This window comes from Canis lupus, chromosome 22 (genome assembly GCF_011100685.1).
Source record: "Canis lupus familiaris isolate Mischka breed German Shepherd chromosome 22, alternate assembly UU_Cfam_GSD_1.0, whole genome shotgun sequence".
Lineage (NCBI taxonomy): Eukaryota > Metazoa > Chordata > Mammalia > Carnivora > Canidae > Canis > Canis lupus.
Window position 1 is genome coordinate 49,920,810 of NC_049243.1, and position 17,531 is coordinate 49,938,340.

At 39.0% G+C, this 17,531-nt stretch overlaps 1 protein-coding gene across 9 annotated transcripts in view; it reads left to right on the plus strand.

The window, feature by feature from the left end:
• Positions 1 to 17,531, plus strand: part of CLYBL (citramalyl-CoA lyase) — a 298,522-nt gene that overhangs the window by 148,738 nt on the left and 132,253 nt on the right. For all 9 annotated transcript variants that reach the window (XR_005376521.1, XM_038569953.1, XM_038569951.1 and 6 more), the window contains exon 2: positions 4,228 to 4,414. Coding sequence is in view for 8 of the 9 variants with exons in the window: in XM_038569953.1 (XP_038425881.1) it covers positions 4,228 to 4,414 (187 nt within the window). In the remaining variant the exon portion in view is untranslated. The remainder of the gene's footprint in view (positions 1 to 4,227; positions 4,415 to 17,531) is intronic.

A 17,531-nucleotide genomic window follows, 5' to 3' on the forward strand; every position in this document is an offset into this window, starting at 1 on the left:
AGGGAGAAGCAGGCTCCATGCACCGGGAGCCCGATGTGGGATTCGATCCATAATTTTATTTATTTATGATAGTCAGAGAGAGAGAGGCAGAGACACAGGCAGAGGGAGAAGCAGGCTCCATGCACCGGGAGCCCGACATGGGAATCGATCCCGGGTCTCCAGGATCGCGCCCTGGGCCAAAGGCAGGCGCCAAACCGCTGCGCCACCCAGGGATCCCATGATTTTATTTATTTGTTTGAGAGAGAAAGCACAAGCGGGGGGAGCAGCAGAGGGAGAGGGAGAAGCAGACTCTCTGTGACCAGGGAGCCCAATGTGGGGCTCAATCGCAGGACCCTGGCTAATGACCTGAGCTGAAGGCAGATGCTTAACCAACTGAGCCACCCAAGCACCCCTCTAGTCTTATTTCTAATTATTTTCTTAAGATAGATTCCGGTCTATTAGTTCGTTCCAGCTGTTATAGAAGGATACCATAGATTGGGTGACTGGTAAACAACAGAAATGTATTTCTCATAGTACTGGAGGCTGGGAAATCCAAGATCAAGGCTCTGACAGATTGGGTGTCTGATGAGGACTCACATCCTGATTGTAGACTTCAGTCTTTTTACCATGTCCTCACATGGCATAAAGGAACAGGGAGCTCTCTAGGGCCTCTTTTCTAAGGGCAAAACCCTCAGGACTTAATCACCTCCCAAAGGTCCCACCTCCAAATACACTGGGGATTACATTTCAACATATGAATTTTAGGGAGTCACAGACATTCGGTCTATAACAATTTCCAAAAGGAATTTTGTCAAACAACTTAAAATTACCGGGTCAAAAAGTAGAAAACTTTTTAGGTCTTTTGATTTGTATCATCAGTTGCTTTTCCAGAACTCTTCTGCCATCTTAATTAACTTTAGCTTGATAGCAGAACTTTAGCCTTAGTAGCAGCCTTGATAGCAGTCCTTTGCTGGTTCTGGTTTGGTTATGATTGATAAATGCTGTAAGAGTTTAAGATGAGAGAGTTTTTTTTTTAATTTTTTTTAAAGATTTTATTTATTCATGAGAGACACACAGAAAGAGAGGGGCAGAGACACAGGCAGAGGGAGAAGCAGGCTCCATGCAGGGAGCCCAATGTGGGACCCGATCCTGGGTCTCCAGGATCACACCCCGGGCCGAAGGCGGCGCTAAACCGCTGAGCCACCAGGGCTGCCCCAAGATGAGAGAGTTTAAATAATAGTCAAGAAAGCCTCAAGATTCAGAGTGGAATTTGAACTGAACTTGAAGGATCCTTAATATTCTAATAAACTGAAAGGGAAGACTTTTCCAGCAGAAGCACAGCAGAAGCAAAGGTACTCTGGAAACAGTGACTGTGGCATGTTCTAGAGATGATCAAAATCTAAGTTTCCTAAGATACTTACTGAATGGGAATAACGGGATATAAGTTGAGAAAAGGAATATCAGCTGAGAGTGAACTTAATCATATAGGTAGTGAGGAACTGTTGACAGTTTTTGACCAGGAGATGAGCAAAATAATATTTTAATGATTATAGAAGACTATCTGGGAAACCAGAAACATTAACAGTGGCAGATTTTTTTAAGTGATCATCTGTTTTAATTTATTTTATTTATTTATGATAGTCACAGAGAGAGAGAGAGAGAGAGAGGCAGAGACATAGGCAGAGGGAGAAGCAGGCTCCATGCACCGGGAGCCTGACGTGGGATTCGATCCTGGGTCTCCAGGATCCCGCCCTGGGCCAAAGGCAGGCGCCAAACCGCTGCACCACCCAGGGATCCCGATCATCTGTTTTAAAATTACACTTCATATAAATGTGCTAGGAAAGATTTACTCAAGTGCTTAGCATGATGGTGATATGATTTACAACATGAGCTATAGCTGGGAGCTCAGGCTTGAGATTCAAATAGTGTAGCTTGGAGACCACAGTGGCTGGAGCTGAAATGGTGGTCAGAAGCTATTTCACGTGGAAGAAAGCTCAGTTTTCATTAAATGACTGTCGGTTGCCAATAAACAGATGTGTCCAGACATTTACTCTGTCAGGTGAAGTGAGAGATCTAGGAAGGACCACTGAAGCTCTTTCTACTAGAGCCATTCTCAATCCTCTATTTGGGTTTTACACGTGCAGTTACAACAAATTCTGATGAAGAGTAATTTTGACCCCAAGCATTTCCTGGTAAATAAGATTTCATCTTGTTTAATTACTTTTACCAATTTTAAGGAAATGGATACATTGCAAATTTTGGATTCCAGTATGAATAAGTAAAATATGATTCTTGCTGTTACATCATTATATTTTCTCACTTTTAAAAGATAAACCAGATATTTTTAGTCAGTGCACAGCAATGACAGGTGTTTCAGTTTTCTTCAGTTAGCTCACCATAATATATTCTTTCAAAATGCATTTTATATTAAATAAAATGTCTTATAAAACTTGTACAGTTTTTTAAAAAGATTTTATTTATTTCAGGGAGAGAGAGAAAGAGCGCACGCGAGTGCATGCATTAGGGAGGGACAGAGGGAGAAAGAGAATCCCAAGCAGACTTTCCACTGAGCATGGAGCCCAACTCAGGACTTGATCTCACAACTCTGAGATCATGACCTGAGCCAAAACCGAGTCAGATGCCCAACCAACTGAGCCACCCAGGCATCCCAACACATGCACCACTTTTAAAATCCATTTGTATCTCGCCATACCTCATGTAGCGTAATGCTTATGCTGTGGAAAATAAGACCCAGACTCAAATTTTATAGTGTATTTAGGTTGGCTACAAGAAGGAATGAGGAGTCACACACAAAATTGACAGACCACCAAAGAATGAATGATTTTTCTTGAGATTCATTTTCACAAGGTACCCTAATCATGGCAAAATGTTACATCCATGTAAAATACTTGATGGCATTAACTTAGGATAACTTCCAAAAAGGGAGTTTTCATGAAAAGTAGAGCTGATATATATTTGGAAAGGATGATGCTGTGTACTCAGGGCAGAGTAAAACATTAGGGTGCTTCTGGCTTGCTGTGGCTTTAACCTTTCCTTAACTGGGCACTTCATGACATATATAGCTTGTCTGTCGTGGGGAGGGCTGGCTTTGTAGATATGTCATCTGGACAGTCACATATGGCCCTGTGCTTAAAAGGGTCTGGGGCTTGGTTTGATGTTCTTCTGTCACCAATCTTAAAATTCCTAATACATTTTGAACAAGGGCCTATATTTTAATTGTAGACTGGGCCCAAAAATAACGTAGCTGGTCCTGATCTCACCTTCCTTTACCATATGTTATGGGCTAAACCATAGCTTTCCCAGCTCCAAAGTATGGACCAGGTTAGGGGTGAGGGCTGTAATGAGCCAAACAAGCTTCTGGCTAACTCCTCTTATTTCCACAAGAGCCTAAACTGAGTCCAGTAGGGAATGGAAGGAGAGAGCAGGTGTCAGAAGCAGGCAGGGGCCACTGACACCTAGTTTCTCCACTAAGAATAACAACTGTCAAAAAAAAAAAAAAAAAAAAAAGAATAACAACTGTCTGTACTCCTGGAAAGCGTACCACCACATCTTCCAGGCCCTTACTGGGTGCTTCATGTGCCTTATTTTCTTTAACTCAACCCTCTCAACAACCTGCAAAATTAGTATTATTTTTATTGATGAAGGACCTGAAGTTTTCAGTAATGAAGTTGCCTTCCATTCCAGAGCTAGTAGTGATCTTTTCCCATTCATTATCTTTTTTGCTCCCTTACAGAGTAGCCAAGCATCCTTATCTGTTGTTAAAACTGAACTTCAATCACTTATTTGCCGATTTTAGACTCATTGGCAGGGAGAGGGCCATAGACTAATGTTTATATAGGTTGTTTATTTTCTGCTTCTGTTTTCTAATAATTATAGATAGTTACTTAGGACCTTCTGGATATAAATTTATTTTCTCTCTGTTCATGGATACTATCTGGATAATATATTAATACTGGAATGTTTTTCCAAGATGAAATAGGTACACACTCCTTCTTTTGTCTGAAGATTGTCTCAATAAACAGCGCTATATATTTTTTAAACTGTAGCCAAAAGGACATTTTGTTTCTTGGTTATTTCTGTTATTATTGTTTTCCTAGTTATATGTGATTGTGATCTGCTGAAATTAAAATAATCATGTTTCCCGTTTTATTTTGCATTAAAATATAGTTTTTCAAAAATTTGTAAATAGATTCTATTCTAGACTAACCCCAATTATGTCTCCTGCAGGAAACCATTTCTGGTAGCTGATGTGCCCAGGCTTGGGTACAGTTCCTCATCCAATCACAGGTACGTTCCCCGGAGGGCAGTGCTCTATGTACCTGGAAATGATGAGAAGAAAATAAAGAAGATTCCCTTCCTGAATGTAGATTGTGCGGTGCTCGACTGCGAGGATGGTGTGGCTATGAATAAAAAGGTAATAGCATGATTTTTCCTTAGGACAGGAAAAAGAAGTGGATTGAAATTTGGTGCTGTCTTGGTAACATTGCTCACTAATTGAAAAGATGCTACCACCCTCACCTTTTGCTATTACTAATATATTCTTGACCCAGTCTTCCTATGGGTTCTGAATGTGTCTCTTTTCTCCAAGAGAAAGGAAGAACCCAACCAAAATATACTTAAAATCATGACCTTCAGTATATGTGACTATGTGTATATATTGATAAAGAGATAAGACAATCTATTTTGGCTATACAATTTACCACTTAGGGCAAATGAGTTTAATCTGAGAATTATGATATAAATCTTTTAGACCAGAAAGACGCAACTAGGAATTTATTTCTTTTTTTAAGTAGGCTCCACCCTAGAGCCCAATGCAGGGCTTGAACTTAGGACCCTGAGATCAAGACCTAAGCTGAACAGGGCTGGACACTCAAGTGACTGAGCCACCCAGATGCCCCAGGAATTTATTTAATTTTAATATTGAGAAATAGCTTTATCTTTTCTGGGACAAGTGCCAAGAAAATAAAAGATAGACTTTTACAAATAAGTCACCATTTTTCTTACTTAATTTAAGGGAAACTACATGCAGAACCTTAGGGTTGCAGCTTTTGGCTGATTCCCTCATGGCCTGACCAGAGAGGACTGAGCCTTAAAAAGTATCCCGTTGTAACAGGTACAAGAGGTTCTTCCTGGGTGGTGGCATAATGGATGCTTTTTGTTTCATTTGGTATACTTAACTTCATTTTCCAGGTTTTTATAATTAAGATGGATTTGTTTAGTATTTAGGTGAAATAATTAAGTGTAAATCATTCTAACAATAAGTTCTCTTTGTATGGAACTTTTGAAGTTAAAACCTTGTTTTTACTTGACCTTTTTCCTTTTTTTTTTAAAGATTTTTTTTCTTTAACGATTTTATTTATTTATTCATAGAGACACAGCTAGAGAGAGAGGCAGAGACACAGGCAGAGGGAGAAGCAGGCACCATGCAGGGAGCCCGATGCGGGACTCGATCCCGGGTCTCTAGGATCATGCCCTGGGCTGCAGGCGGCGCTAAACCACTGCACCACCGCGGCTGCCCTACTTGACCTTTTTCTATCTAGTCCCTAGAGAGTGACGTTGTCTGGGAATAAATTGTAGGGCTGGGTGATAGAGGGAGATAGCCATCTGGATTTATGCCTATCTGGACACTTTCTTGTCTAAAGTTATCTGAAATAGCATGGCTGTACTGTACAGCTTTCTTGATTAGTTGCTTTCTTTGGAGAGTCTAGCAAACAAATATTTGCCTTAATTAAAAAAAAAAGACAAAGTTAACTTCCAACATCTTCCTAATGGTCAAATCAAGACTTTCCAAGTATTTGGAAAAGGATTAGAATAAGCATGTGGAATCTAAAGAGCCTCCTCGACATCTTTGGCATGCCCCAAGGAAAATACAATTAATCTTCTTTTTCCCAAAGATTAAGGTAAATAGGCCTTTTCTTGGAGGATATAATGTGCTTCCAATATGCTCCCTTCCAAATATCATGTAGTGCGCTCTAAGATTAGATACTAAATTGTAATTTCAGTTCTTTGTGACCCAGGGCAATTCACTTTACTTCTTTGCCTCAATTTCTTATCTATACTGTGGGATGACAAAATCTTCTTTTGTCAGAGACAGGGATTATTATGAAGAAAAGTTTGATAAAATGCCTGGGAGTAGCTTGATTTCCTATAGGAAATAGATTAGATAAATCCTATAGTAATCATGATTAGAGGAGAATTTATTTTAGCATGTAGCACAGTGAGCCATTAGGTACCCTGATAAACTTCTAATTACATTCACAAATCTTGAGGCTATCTTCCCATATCAACCAGAGGATGTTTTCTGCCACCCAAATAAGTTGGAAATATGGTCCATTCTTGCCTCACATTTCCTTAGTGTTCACCTGTGTTCTCAAGCGCATCCTTGTACCCAGAGCCTCTACTTATGAGGACGAGGAAGCTAAGGAAAGGGAGGAAGGAATTCCTGATGGGCAGGCTATGCCTGCCATCTTTGGGTCTATATCCAGACAATGTCTTCATCAGGACACTCCGGTTCTCTTAATGCAGTTAAACTTCCCATTAATTGCTCAGCTTGTAAAAAAATTTTTCTTAAGATCTCTATCCAGGACTTAATTTTATCTCATATGTTTTATTTCATTTCTACCTTGCCTATCAAGATCTTTTTTTATTTTGATTCCATCATCCATTATTTATAGCATTTGAAAATTTGACCAGCATATCATATGAAAATGTAACAAGTTTTTGATGGAAGTGTTGAAGAGGTTGGAGCCAAGTACTGCAAAAGCATGCAACTAGAAGCTTCTGTTCATGTTTTATTTGTATAATGCTGACTAAATGCCAGGCACTGTTCTAAGAGCTTTAATTTGCATAAAAACCCAGTATGGTACTACTATACTGTTTCTACAGATAGAAACTAAGGCATGGAGAGGTCAATTTTATGAATCAGTACTGTGAGTTTGGTTATTCAATCACCTAATGCTCCTAAAATCCAATCTTTTCATAAGGATTTACAAGAGATTTTTATCTAATGCCATTTCAAAATAAAGATACCATCCCAATTAACTGCCTAGAAATGCCTTCTCCCCCTGCACTTAACACCTTGCCACAAAAACGAAGTTAAGCAGATGAGACTTGATCCTGAAGACCCCTTACTCAGACAGTACCTAGCTGTCTTCATTTTGAAGTGCTGGAGATAGAAAAATAGTAATAGCTACCATTTACCAAGAATTTTCTATATAGGAGGTGTTATAGTAAATCCTTTTTTTTTTTTTAGATTTTGTTTATTTATTCATGAGAGACACAGAGAGAGAGGCAGAGACATAGGCAGAGGGAGAAGCAGGTTCCATGCAGGGATCCCGATGTGGGATTCAGTCTCTGGACTCCAGGATCACGCCCTGAGCCAAAGGCAAACGCTCAACCGCTGAACCACCCAGGCATCCCTATTTTAAATGCTTTTTATGTATTATCTCATTTAATCCTTGCAGCAGTTTTCAAATATGTCCAAGATCACAGTGCCATTAAATACAGAACCAAGATTTGAATCTCCTAGAATTTTTGCCAGGAATCAGCCTCAAGTTCACCTGTCTGCATAATCCCATAATTAAACTTTTTTTTCTTTCTTGGCAAATTTATACCTTGGCTTTTCTTTATCTTTTGTCATCTTTGTGACCTGATGGTTTCTCAGAGATTACTGATGGGAGATTTGTATTCACCACTGCAAATTCTTGTACTGTCCTGGGATTGTTAATCTAATTAGATTAAGTCTAAATAGATTTAGGGACTTCGATTCATTTGAAATGCCCAGATACATCTGAAACTTCTCACATATCACACATATATTATTTTTTCTTTGTTGAGGTCATCTTTTAATCATATTTCTTTTTTTTCTTTTTTTTTAAAGATTTATTTATTTATTTATTTATTTATTCAGAGAGAGCGAGAGAGAGGCAGAGACACAGGCAGAGGGAGAAGCAGGCTCCATGCAGGAAGCCTGACATGGGATTCGATCCCGGATCTCCAGGATCACACCCCAGGCTGCAGGTGGTGCTAAACCGCTGCGCCACCGGGGCTGCCCTTTTAATCATATTTCTTATTGAATATTAGTCTTTTTGATGAACAAGATGGAGTAGAGACCATTTTTAGGGAGTTTCTTTTTCTTTTCTTTTTTTTAAAAGATATTATTTATTTATTCATGAGAGAACACAGAGAGAGAGAGGCCAAGACACAGGCAGAGGGAGAAGCAGGCTTCATGCAGGGAGCCTGATGTGGGACTCGATCTCGGGACTCCAGGATCATGCCCTGGGCCAAAGGCAGGTGCTAAACCACTGAGTCACCCAGGGATCTCCGGGAGTGTATTTCTTAAGAAATACATGTTAAAACTCACTTCAGGAGGTAGCTCAGTCAGTTAAGTTTCTGCTTCAGCTCAGGTCGTGATCTCAGGGTCCTAGGATCAAGCCCTACATGGGGGCTTTCTTGATCAGCAGGGAGTCTGCTTCTCCCTCTCCCTTTATACCTCTCAATAAATAAAATCTTTTTTTAAAAACCTCATTTCAGATCGTTTTTTTCATTTCAGATGTTTTCATTATAGTTTTGCTAAACTCAACTATTGTCTAATCAACTTTCTTGGCACTATTAAAACTTGCTTCATTTTGTAACTCTTTTTATTTCTTTTTTATTAGTAGACTAAATCAATCTTTCATTTGATTGACATTGTGGAGTATGGGTTTGTAATGAAAACAATAGGAGTTTCCACGGAGCAGTGTATAATACCTTCCTGCAGGCTCTAAGCCTGTCCTGCTAATCCAATTTGTGTTTAAGTAGCTCCTTCATGTCAAGGATGGCACTACCAGCTCACCTTCCCAAGTATGGATGATGAAAAGACTGTCTTCACTCCCTTCATTACATTTTTCTTTTTGTTGTTAAATGTGTGAGAGATACAGAACTGCATAAGCCACTGCTTGCTGGGACACAGTGAAAATAAGCCAAGTAATATACAGATTTCTGGTGAATTTCCATGACACTTGGGTGAGGCCAAGAAAGTAGGAGTGGAATAAATAGAGACAGGATTCCAGGGTTGCTATTTTAGTGAGCAGATATTAAGGTAAATACTTAAATTGATTTAATATTTAAGCTTAAATATGTAAATTTAGACACTGGATATCTAAATAAATATTGAGTATCTACTCAACCAGGCACCATGGCAAGAAGGAGGGGAACAAAGATGATTGCATGGTCCCCAATGTGGAGGACTCAAAGGCTGGTGGTGAGACAGGGAAAAAGTAAAAAATAAAAAATTATAATCTAACCATAAAAGTCTATAAGAACATATATTTTTTGTTCTCATTGGATTCTAAGTATTTTTTTAAATATTTATTTATTTATTATTTATGATAGACACAGAGAGAGAGAGAGAGGCAGAGACACAGGAGGAGGGAGAAGCAGGCTCCATGCCAGGAGCCGGACGCGGGACTTGATCCCGGAACTCCAGGATGGTGCCCTGGGCCAAAGGCAGGCGCCAAACCACTGAGCTACCCAGGGATCCCTCTAAGTATTTTTTTAAAGATTTATTTATTAGAGAGAGAGAACGTGAGTACACACGTACATGAGTTGGGGGAGGAAGGGAGGGAGAAGGAGAGAGAATCCCAACCCAACTCCCTGAGGATTGAGGAGCCTGATGAAGAAGGTGGAGTGAGGCTTCATTTCACAACCCATGGGATCATGACTTGAGCCAAAATCACGAGTCAGACACTTAACCGACTGAGCCACCCAGGTGCCACAGTTCTAAGTATTTTTTAATTTCTATTTTCATATCTTTCTTGAACCAGGAGCCAGTAAAGAATGCATTCCTCTCTGCGGTAAAGAACCAATTTGGGGGCAGCCCCGGTGGGGCTCAATAATTGAGAGGCTAGTTGAAATTTAGGCTCCAATAGATAATTTTCCAATTTCCCCCTTTAGTTTTATCAATTTTTGCTACTTGTAGTTTGAGCCTATGATATTGAGTATATAAAAATTCAGAATTATTGTATCTTCCTTGTATATTGAATCACTTATTATTATGCACTGACCCTCTTTGTCACCTAAAATGTTTTGCTTTAAAGTTTCTGTGATCTCATATGAATCCACCAGTTTCCTTTTGGTTTGCATCTGCCCAGTATATTGTTTTTAGCCTTTTGCTTTCAACTTTTCCATATCTGTATATTTTAAATATATCTCCTATTGTTTTTTTTTAAGATTTTATTTATTTATTCATGATAGACATAGAGAGAGAGAGAAAGGTAGAGACACAGGCAGAGGGAGAAGCAGGATCCATGCTGGGAGCCCAACACGGGACTTGATCCCGGGACTCCAGGATCACGCCCCTTGCCAACAGCAGGCGCTAAACCGTTGAGCCACCCAGGGATCCCTTCTCCTATTGTTTTTAAATTTTTTTAATACCTTTGTGGATAATCTCTGTCTTCTGAATGGAACACTAATCCACTTACTTTTTATTTTTATTTTATTTTTAAGTTATCTCTACACCCATTGTGGAGCTTGAACTCACAACCTGGAGATCAAGAGTCACATGCTTCTACCAAATGAGCCAACCAGATTTACTTTTAATGTAATTACTGAAAAATTTAAATTTAAATATTACATTATTTTTGCTCTATTTTTCTCATCTTTCTGTGTTTTTTCCCTCTCATCTTTCCTGCCTTTTAAAGATTATTTGACTTTTTTCATTTCTTAGTCCTTGTTTTCCTTTCTTAGTTTAGAAGTTATGACTGTATTTCTAACTTTCATTGGTTACTCTTGAAATTTTACCAGTATACTTAACAAAGCTTAAAATTAACCTACACCTTCTTCCTGGGCAACACAAGAATTTTAGAAAACTTTTTTATTATTATTATTATTATTATTATTATTATTATTATTATTATTTAATGATAAGTTACCTGCAATTAGAGAGGTTTGGAACCTTTTTCTTTTTTAAGATTTTTAAAATTTATTTATTCATGAAAGACACACACAGAGAGAGAGGCAGAGACACAGGCAGAGGGAGAAGCAGGCTCCATGCCGGGAGCCTGATGTGGGACTCAATCCTGGGTCTCCAGGATCATACCCCGGGCCAAAGGCAGGCACCAAACCACTGAGCCACCCAGGGATCCCCAAATTTTAGAAAACTTTAAATCCAATCCTCTCCCTTGTAATTGATGTTATTTTTGCCTAGTATTTCAATTATCTCTTTTTAATCTCACAAATTTTGTATTGTTGCTGTCATTATTTTATATATACAGCATTTATTTAGATTAACCTACCCACTTCATCATTTCTTTAACTTGCTCATTATTACCCTTTTTTACATCTCAGATCTCTCTGGGATCATCTTTCTTCTGATGTGCCTCCTTCAGAGTTTCCCCTATAGCAAAGTTTTGATGATGTAATCACAGTTTTTATTTGTTTGAAAATGTCTTTTTGTTTGGTGAGGTAGAAAAATCAGGACTAATAGTTATTTTCTCTTAGAACTTTGAAGATGTTATTTCATTTTTTTCTGGTCAAAGTTATTTCATTTTTTTCTGGCTTCTGTTATTGCTTTTGGGAACTCCATTGTCAGTCTATAAACAAGGTTACTTGCCTTTTCTTCTTTGGCTGCTTTTAAGATCCTCTTGTCTTTGCTGTACTGAAATTTCACTAAAATATTGACTAAGTGTTAGGGTGCCTTGTGGTTCAGTCTGTTAAACATCCGACTCTTGGTTTTGGCTCAGGTTATGATCTCAGGGTCTTGAGATTGAGCCCTGTATCAGGCTCCATACACAGCAGGGATTCTGCTTGAGATGCCCTCTCTCCCTCTCCCTCTGCCTCTCACACCCTACCATCTGTTCACAGACACTCTTTCTCTCTCTCAAATAGATAAATAAAATCTTTAAAAAATATTGACTAGATGTTGGCTTATTCCTCCTTCCCTTCTTTTTCTTACTTTCTTTAGTATAAGTTGCTTTTCCCATATTTGTGGATTCATGTCTTTTATCAGTTCTGTAAAATTTCTACCATTAGCAATTCAGATATCACGTCTATTCCATTCTTTCTGTTCTTTCCTTCAGGGGTGTAAGTAGACCTACTAGGAGCTTTTCATCCTATCCTCCATGTCTCTTAGTATCTTTTCATATTTTCTGTCTTTTTGTCTATCTGTGCTACACTGCTGGTTAGTTCTTCATATCTGAACAATACTTTTATCATTCTCTTCGGTTGTATTTATTTTACCCATCCTCTGAGCTTTTTATTTTAGTTGTTATATTTTTCATATCTAGAAGTTCTGTTTGACTTTTTTCATATCTACTTGGTCTATTTTGAATGACTATTTCAATTCTTTTATTTTCTTTTTTCTTTTTTTAAGGTAGGCTCCACGCCCAACACGGGCGAGTCAGATGCTCTACCAACTAAGCCAGCCAGGAGCCCCAATTTTAATTCTTTTTGCTTTTAAATCACTTCTTGTTGTTCACTGACTCATAGTCATGATCTGAACTCATATTGATTGAAATTAATTCCTGGGAATCCCAAGGGCCTAGAGTAGGGAGCTTTTCCTCCAAGAAATTGTGTTTGCTTCTGCTGGGAGTCAGGGATATTACTAATTTGGAGTCTCAATTTGTTCTCCTCCAACTTTGCAGTGATCTCAGACTTAGTATCCTGATACCAGGTCTGATATAGGTATTTAGTTCTAAGCTTTCTTACTTTTCTGACCCTTCATAAATCAAACATCAGCTCTATGTTGTTGTTTTACAATGGCCTTGGGAAAATTCCCTTGCATTCTTATGAGCCCAGCAATGCAATGAAAAGTACTCATGTTGAAATGGATCCATCTTATGGTTGGATGGCCCTTTAGAGAATCTGGTTTGCCATATTGCCGAAGTAAAGTATCCAACCTTTAATTTTCTTTTTTTAATTATAAACTTAAAGGGATGCCTGGGTGGCTCAGTGGTTGAGCATCACCTACAGCTCAGGGTATGATCCCAGAGTCCTGGGATTGAGTCCCACATTGGGCTCCTGGCAGGAAGCCTGCTTCTCTCTGCCTATGTCTCTACCTCTCTCTGTGTGTCTCTCATAAATAAATAAAATCTTTCTTAAAAATTATAAACTTGAACAGAATAATCTAAAATTATACGTAAAAAATCAAATAGTTATGAGATAAGCAGTCCCTAAACATCATTCCATTTCTCCCCTTCAGACACAGTCCCTTTTATCTCTTCTAGCTTACTTTTGTGGCAATAACTCCCCTATCTCTAAATGATAGACTTCTTGAATTATTTTTTCAGTTTCAGGCATGATATTGACTCCTTGCTATGGGATTTTCCCCACCACCACCCTTACTACTATGTGTGAATTTCCTCATCTCTCAGTTGTTCGATAAAATTATATATAACTTTGATAAGATTAGTATTCAGTGTAAAAACTACTTAGAGTTTAACTACGTAGTAATAAATCAGTTATCTTTTTTCCCCCTGCCAACCTGTTGTTTCCCCTGGAGTTCATAATTACCTTTCCTTTCCCCTGAATTTGTTTCATATTCAGTTGTTACAAAGTGAAAACTTACTTCCTCACTAATTATCTAAATCTCTTCTAAATATGTTCAGAAGCATCCAGTATTTTATGTTTCATCTTCTTGTGGAAATGTGTCCTTGTGTCTTCTCATCCCCTGTAAGAGTTCCTGAGAGATAGTTCTCTTATTCTTCCTTTAAAAAAAAAAAAAAAAGATTTTATTTATTTACCCATGAGAGACACAGAAAGAGAGAGAGGCAGAGGGAGAAGCAGACTCCATGCAGGGAGCCCAAGGTGGGACTCCATCCTGGGACTCCAGGATTAGGCCCTGAGCCAAAGGCAGATGCCCAACCGCTGAGCCACCCAGGCGTCCCGATAGTTCTATTTTGAAGGACAAAAGCAACTTACATGAACATAGTATATTTTTTTTTCTAATATGATTTGCAAGTAGTGGGGATGTATTAGGACTTTATAGTCATGAGGGGTATTACACCTACCCTTCAGGAAGCCAAAGGATGAACTCTGAATTGTAATTCAGGGAAGATTTTTCTGTGGGAACCTAAGGTAAAATCTGGGATGTCACTTGTGGGCACCTTGACTTGGTACCAGGAACCCAGTTCAGTAGAAAGGGTAGAGAACTTGACAACATGAAGCCTATTTAAATTTCCCAGTTTTAACACTAGCTAGTCAGGAAACTTGAGTTTATAAACTCAAGAGCCTCTGTTTCCTTCTGTGTTCCATAAGATAGGTGATAATGAAACCTGCACTGCCCACCATAGGACCAGCTCTGAGGTTCAAACAGAACAGCACTTTGTAAACTCTCACGCATTACAAAAATATTTCTTGGGTCCCTGGGTGGCGCAGCGGTTTAGCGCCTGCCTTTGGCCCAGGGCGTGATCCTGGAGACCCGGGATCGAATCCCACGTCAGGCTTCCGGTGCATGGAGCCTGCTTCTCCCTCTGCCTGTGTCTCTGCCTCTCTCTCTCTCTGTGTGTGACTATCATAAATAAATAAAAATTAAAAAAATAAAAAATAAAAAAAAATATTTCTTTAAGTAATGGTATCATTCTTTTTTTTTTATGATAGAGAGAGAGAGAGAGAGAGAGAGAGAGGGATAAGCAGGCTCCATGCCGGGAGCCCAACGTGGGACTCGATCCCGGGACCCCAGGATCGCGCCCTGGGCCAAAGGCAGGCACTAAACCGCTGAGCCACCCAGGGATCCCTAGTTGTATCATTCTTAAAGGAATAAAGCTTAGAAAACTTAGGAGAATAGATAATATGTTCCATAAGATGTCCCTTTCACATAGAGGAAAGTTATTTGATGATCAAGAACACACATATTGAAGTCAAGCTGCCTATGTGTGGATTCTGGTAATATCTTGTCCTAATAGTGTGACCTTGGGCGAATTACTCTGCTTCTCTGTGCCTCAGTGTTCCTTCTGTAAGTGCTATAAGAAGGTTTGATAAATACTTAAAGAGCAAGTGTCTTAACTATATTCCTGACCAAGGGTCTGATGGATTAATTCAAGTCTCCTTGCAATGCCAAGATTCACTGGTATTGATTCATACCTTAGATTCTTGACTCTCATAGGGTAATATATTGGCATAGATAGGTTTTTGCTCTAAATGTGATGGAGTTTGCCAATTTTGCTATTTTTTTAACCTTTCTCTTAAAATGGTAGACAAATAAAGAAAAGACCCTAGAGACAAAATACCAATTTTTCTACTTTCCTCACAGATTTTTTTTTAAGATTTTATTTATTTATTCATGAGAGACACAGAGAGAAGGCAGACACATAGGCAGAGGGAGAAGCAGGCTCCCTGCAGGGAGCCCAATGCAAGACTTGATCCTGGGACTCTGGGATCACACCCTGAGCTTAAGACAGAGGCTCAACCACTGAGCCACCCAGGTGTCCCTCCCTCGCAGATTTCTTAACACTAGGAGGCTAGAGACAACTATGTCAGGAATATCTTACTTATTCTTTTTCTTAGGAAACCAGAAAAGAGATTATCTTTCTTGAGTAGCTAATCAATAAATTTTTACCTTGCATTTACTTTCTTGGCAGAAAGGGAGTAGGAAGATGGTAGAGGAAGGTAGACAGATCTGCCTGTGAGGGCCTGGGCCCCATGAGAATAATTAGAGTAAGGAAGAGCTAGGCTGTGGTCTAGGTCCTGAGAAAGACCTGTTTAAAATGACATTCTCCATTTTGGGAAACTGAAGGAGGAAGACTGTCACAGAGCTTCCCTTAGTAGAATGTCAGGGGGAGCCTCTTGGTTGGTAGGGATTGGAACAGCAGCTCTCTTCCCACCACTTGCTCTGCTTGGCAGAGGACCTAGGACTGCCAGGAGGACCATGTTGTCAAAGCTGCCCACTGTCATAAAAAGCAAGAGGGAGCCATTTGCCTTCTAAGCAACCACCAGTGCTTCAGAAGCCCCATAGGATCATTCCATGAGGCCATGTTCTTTGAATGCTTCTCTTCCCTCTATCCACTTTGGATATCAGTACACATGTGAGGCCTACAGAAAGGTTAGTGGTTGTGAAGGAAACAACAATTTCAGGCAACACTGCAAAGGCAAGGGAAGTGCAGTTGTGTCCCCAGTAGAGAGCAACTTTCTAAGTACTCTTCACAAACAGTAATTGAGAAAGCGCTCCTGATTACCTGTCAGATTGCAGAACCCTGGAGTCAGTTGCATTTGAGAGTTTGAGTTGCTCATTAAGAAACACCAAATATCATGATCTCAGGGTCATGGGATCAAGCCCTGAGTTGGGCTGGGTGTGGAGCCTGTTTGGGATTCTTCCTCTCCCTCCTCCCCACTCCTGCACATGCACTCTCCTCTCTCTCTCTCTCTCTCAAAAATAAAATAAAATAAATAAAATAAAATAAAATAAAATAAAATAAAATAAAATAAAATAAAATAAAATAAAATAAAATAAAATAAAATAAAATAAATAAAAACTAAATGTCAGTCAAGGCCTTTGGCTTATATTATCAATTGAAAAATATGACTATGACTTCCTGACACTCATCAGTTTAAGCAGTTAACTCTTGAGTTCCTTTGTAATGCCTTTAATTGTCATACAGATCCTTTTCTACCCTGAACACATGTATTCTAATTTGTGCTCTTTCATTTGGTTTCTTTTTGTGCACATTCATGTGTGTGCAAATACACACAAGTACATTATTACTACACCCCATTTGTACTTACCATATGCACACACAAATCCATTTAGCTAAATTTTAAATACCTGTGCTGTTACTTCAGTTGAAATAAATTTGTAGAGTAGTGAGGTGTATTCTCCCTACAGGGAGAAAGCTAACTGACGTGCAATGAATGATTAAATGTATACAGGGGCGTAGGGCGCTAACTCCTCTTCAGTAGGGGTGTGAAATTGGGATGGAAGGCTCCTCTCCCAGGGGCCTTGCCTTTATTAAACGACTTGAAAGCTTGGGAGATTTCTTCAATAGGAATTGGGGTATCTGTGAGTCTTTTTGGAACAGTATGGAAAGCTGAACTGTGCTTAGGAACTCTGCAAGGTCTTTTTGATCCTTAAAGGTTCTGATACAAATACCTTTCCAGGTTTTCAAAGAAATAGTAAAGTGTTTTCGGTCTTTTATTAATCCCTTCATACCCTTAAATAACCTTTCCCCTTTTGTGGAGTAATTGCTTTAACCTCCCCCAGAAAAACTCTGACCTTTTCCCCCCTCATTGTTTTATTCTTCAAAACAGGGTTCTTTTTAATGCAAGGATTCAAATATCTCTATTAGGGTCATACTAGTCAGCAATTTCCATTTAATGAGCTCAACAAAATCTCTTTACAAAGAAATACAGGCTTCAAATAACCAGTTATTTCTTTTCCTGCAATTCCTAGGAATCCAATTAAGACAGTATGATCTATAATATGATATACCTGACCATGGAAAGCCCAAGCCTAGAACAGATCTTTGAGCTCCAGTTCAAAATTAAGATTGAAAGAAAGGAACCCAGCTTAAATGAGCTGAAACTTTATAAAAGTAGAAACTATAGTCATTTCCTTCAAAATG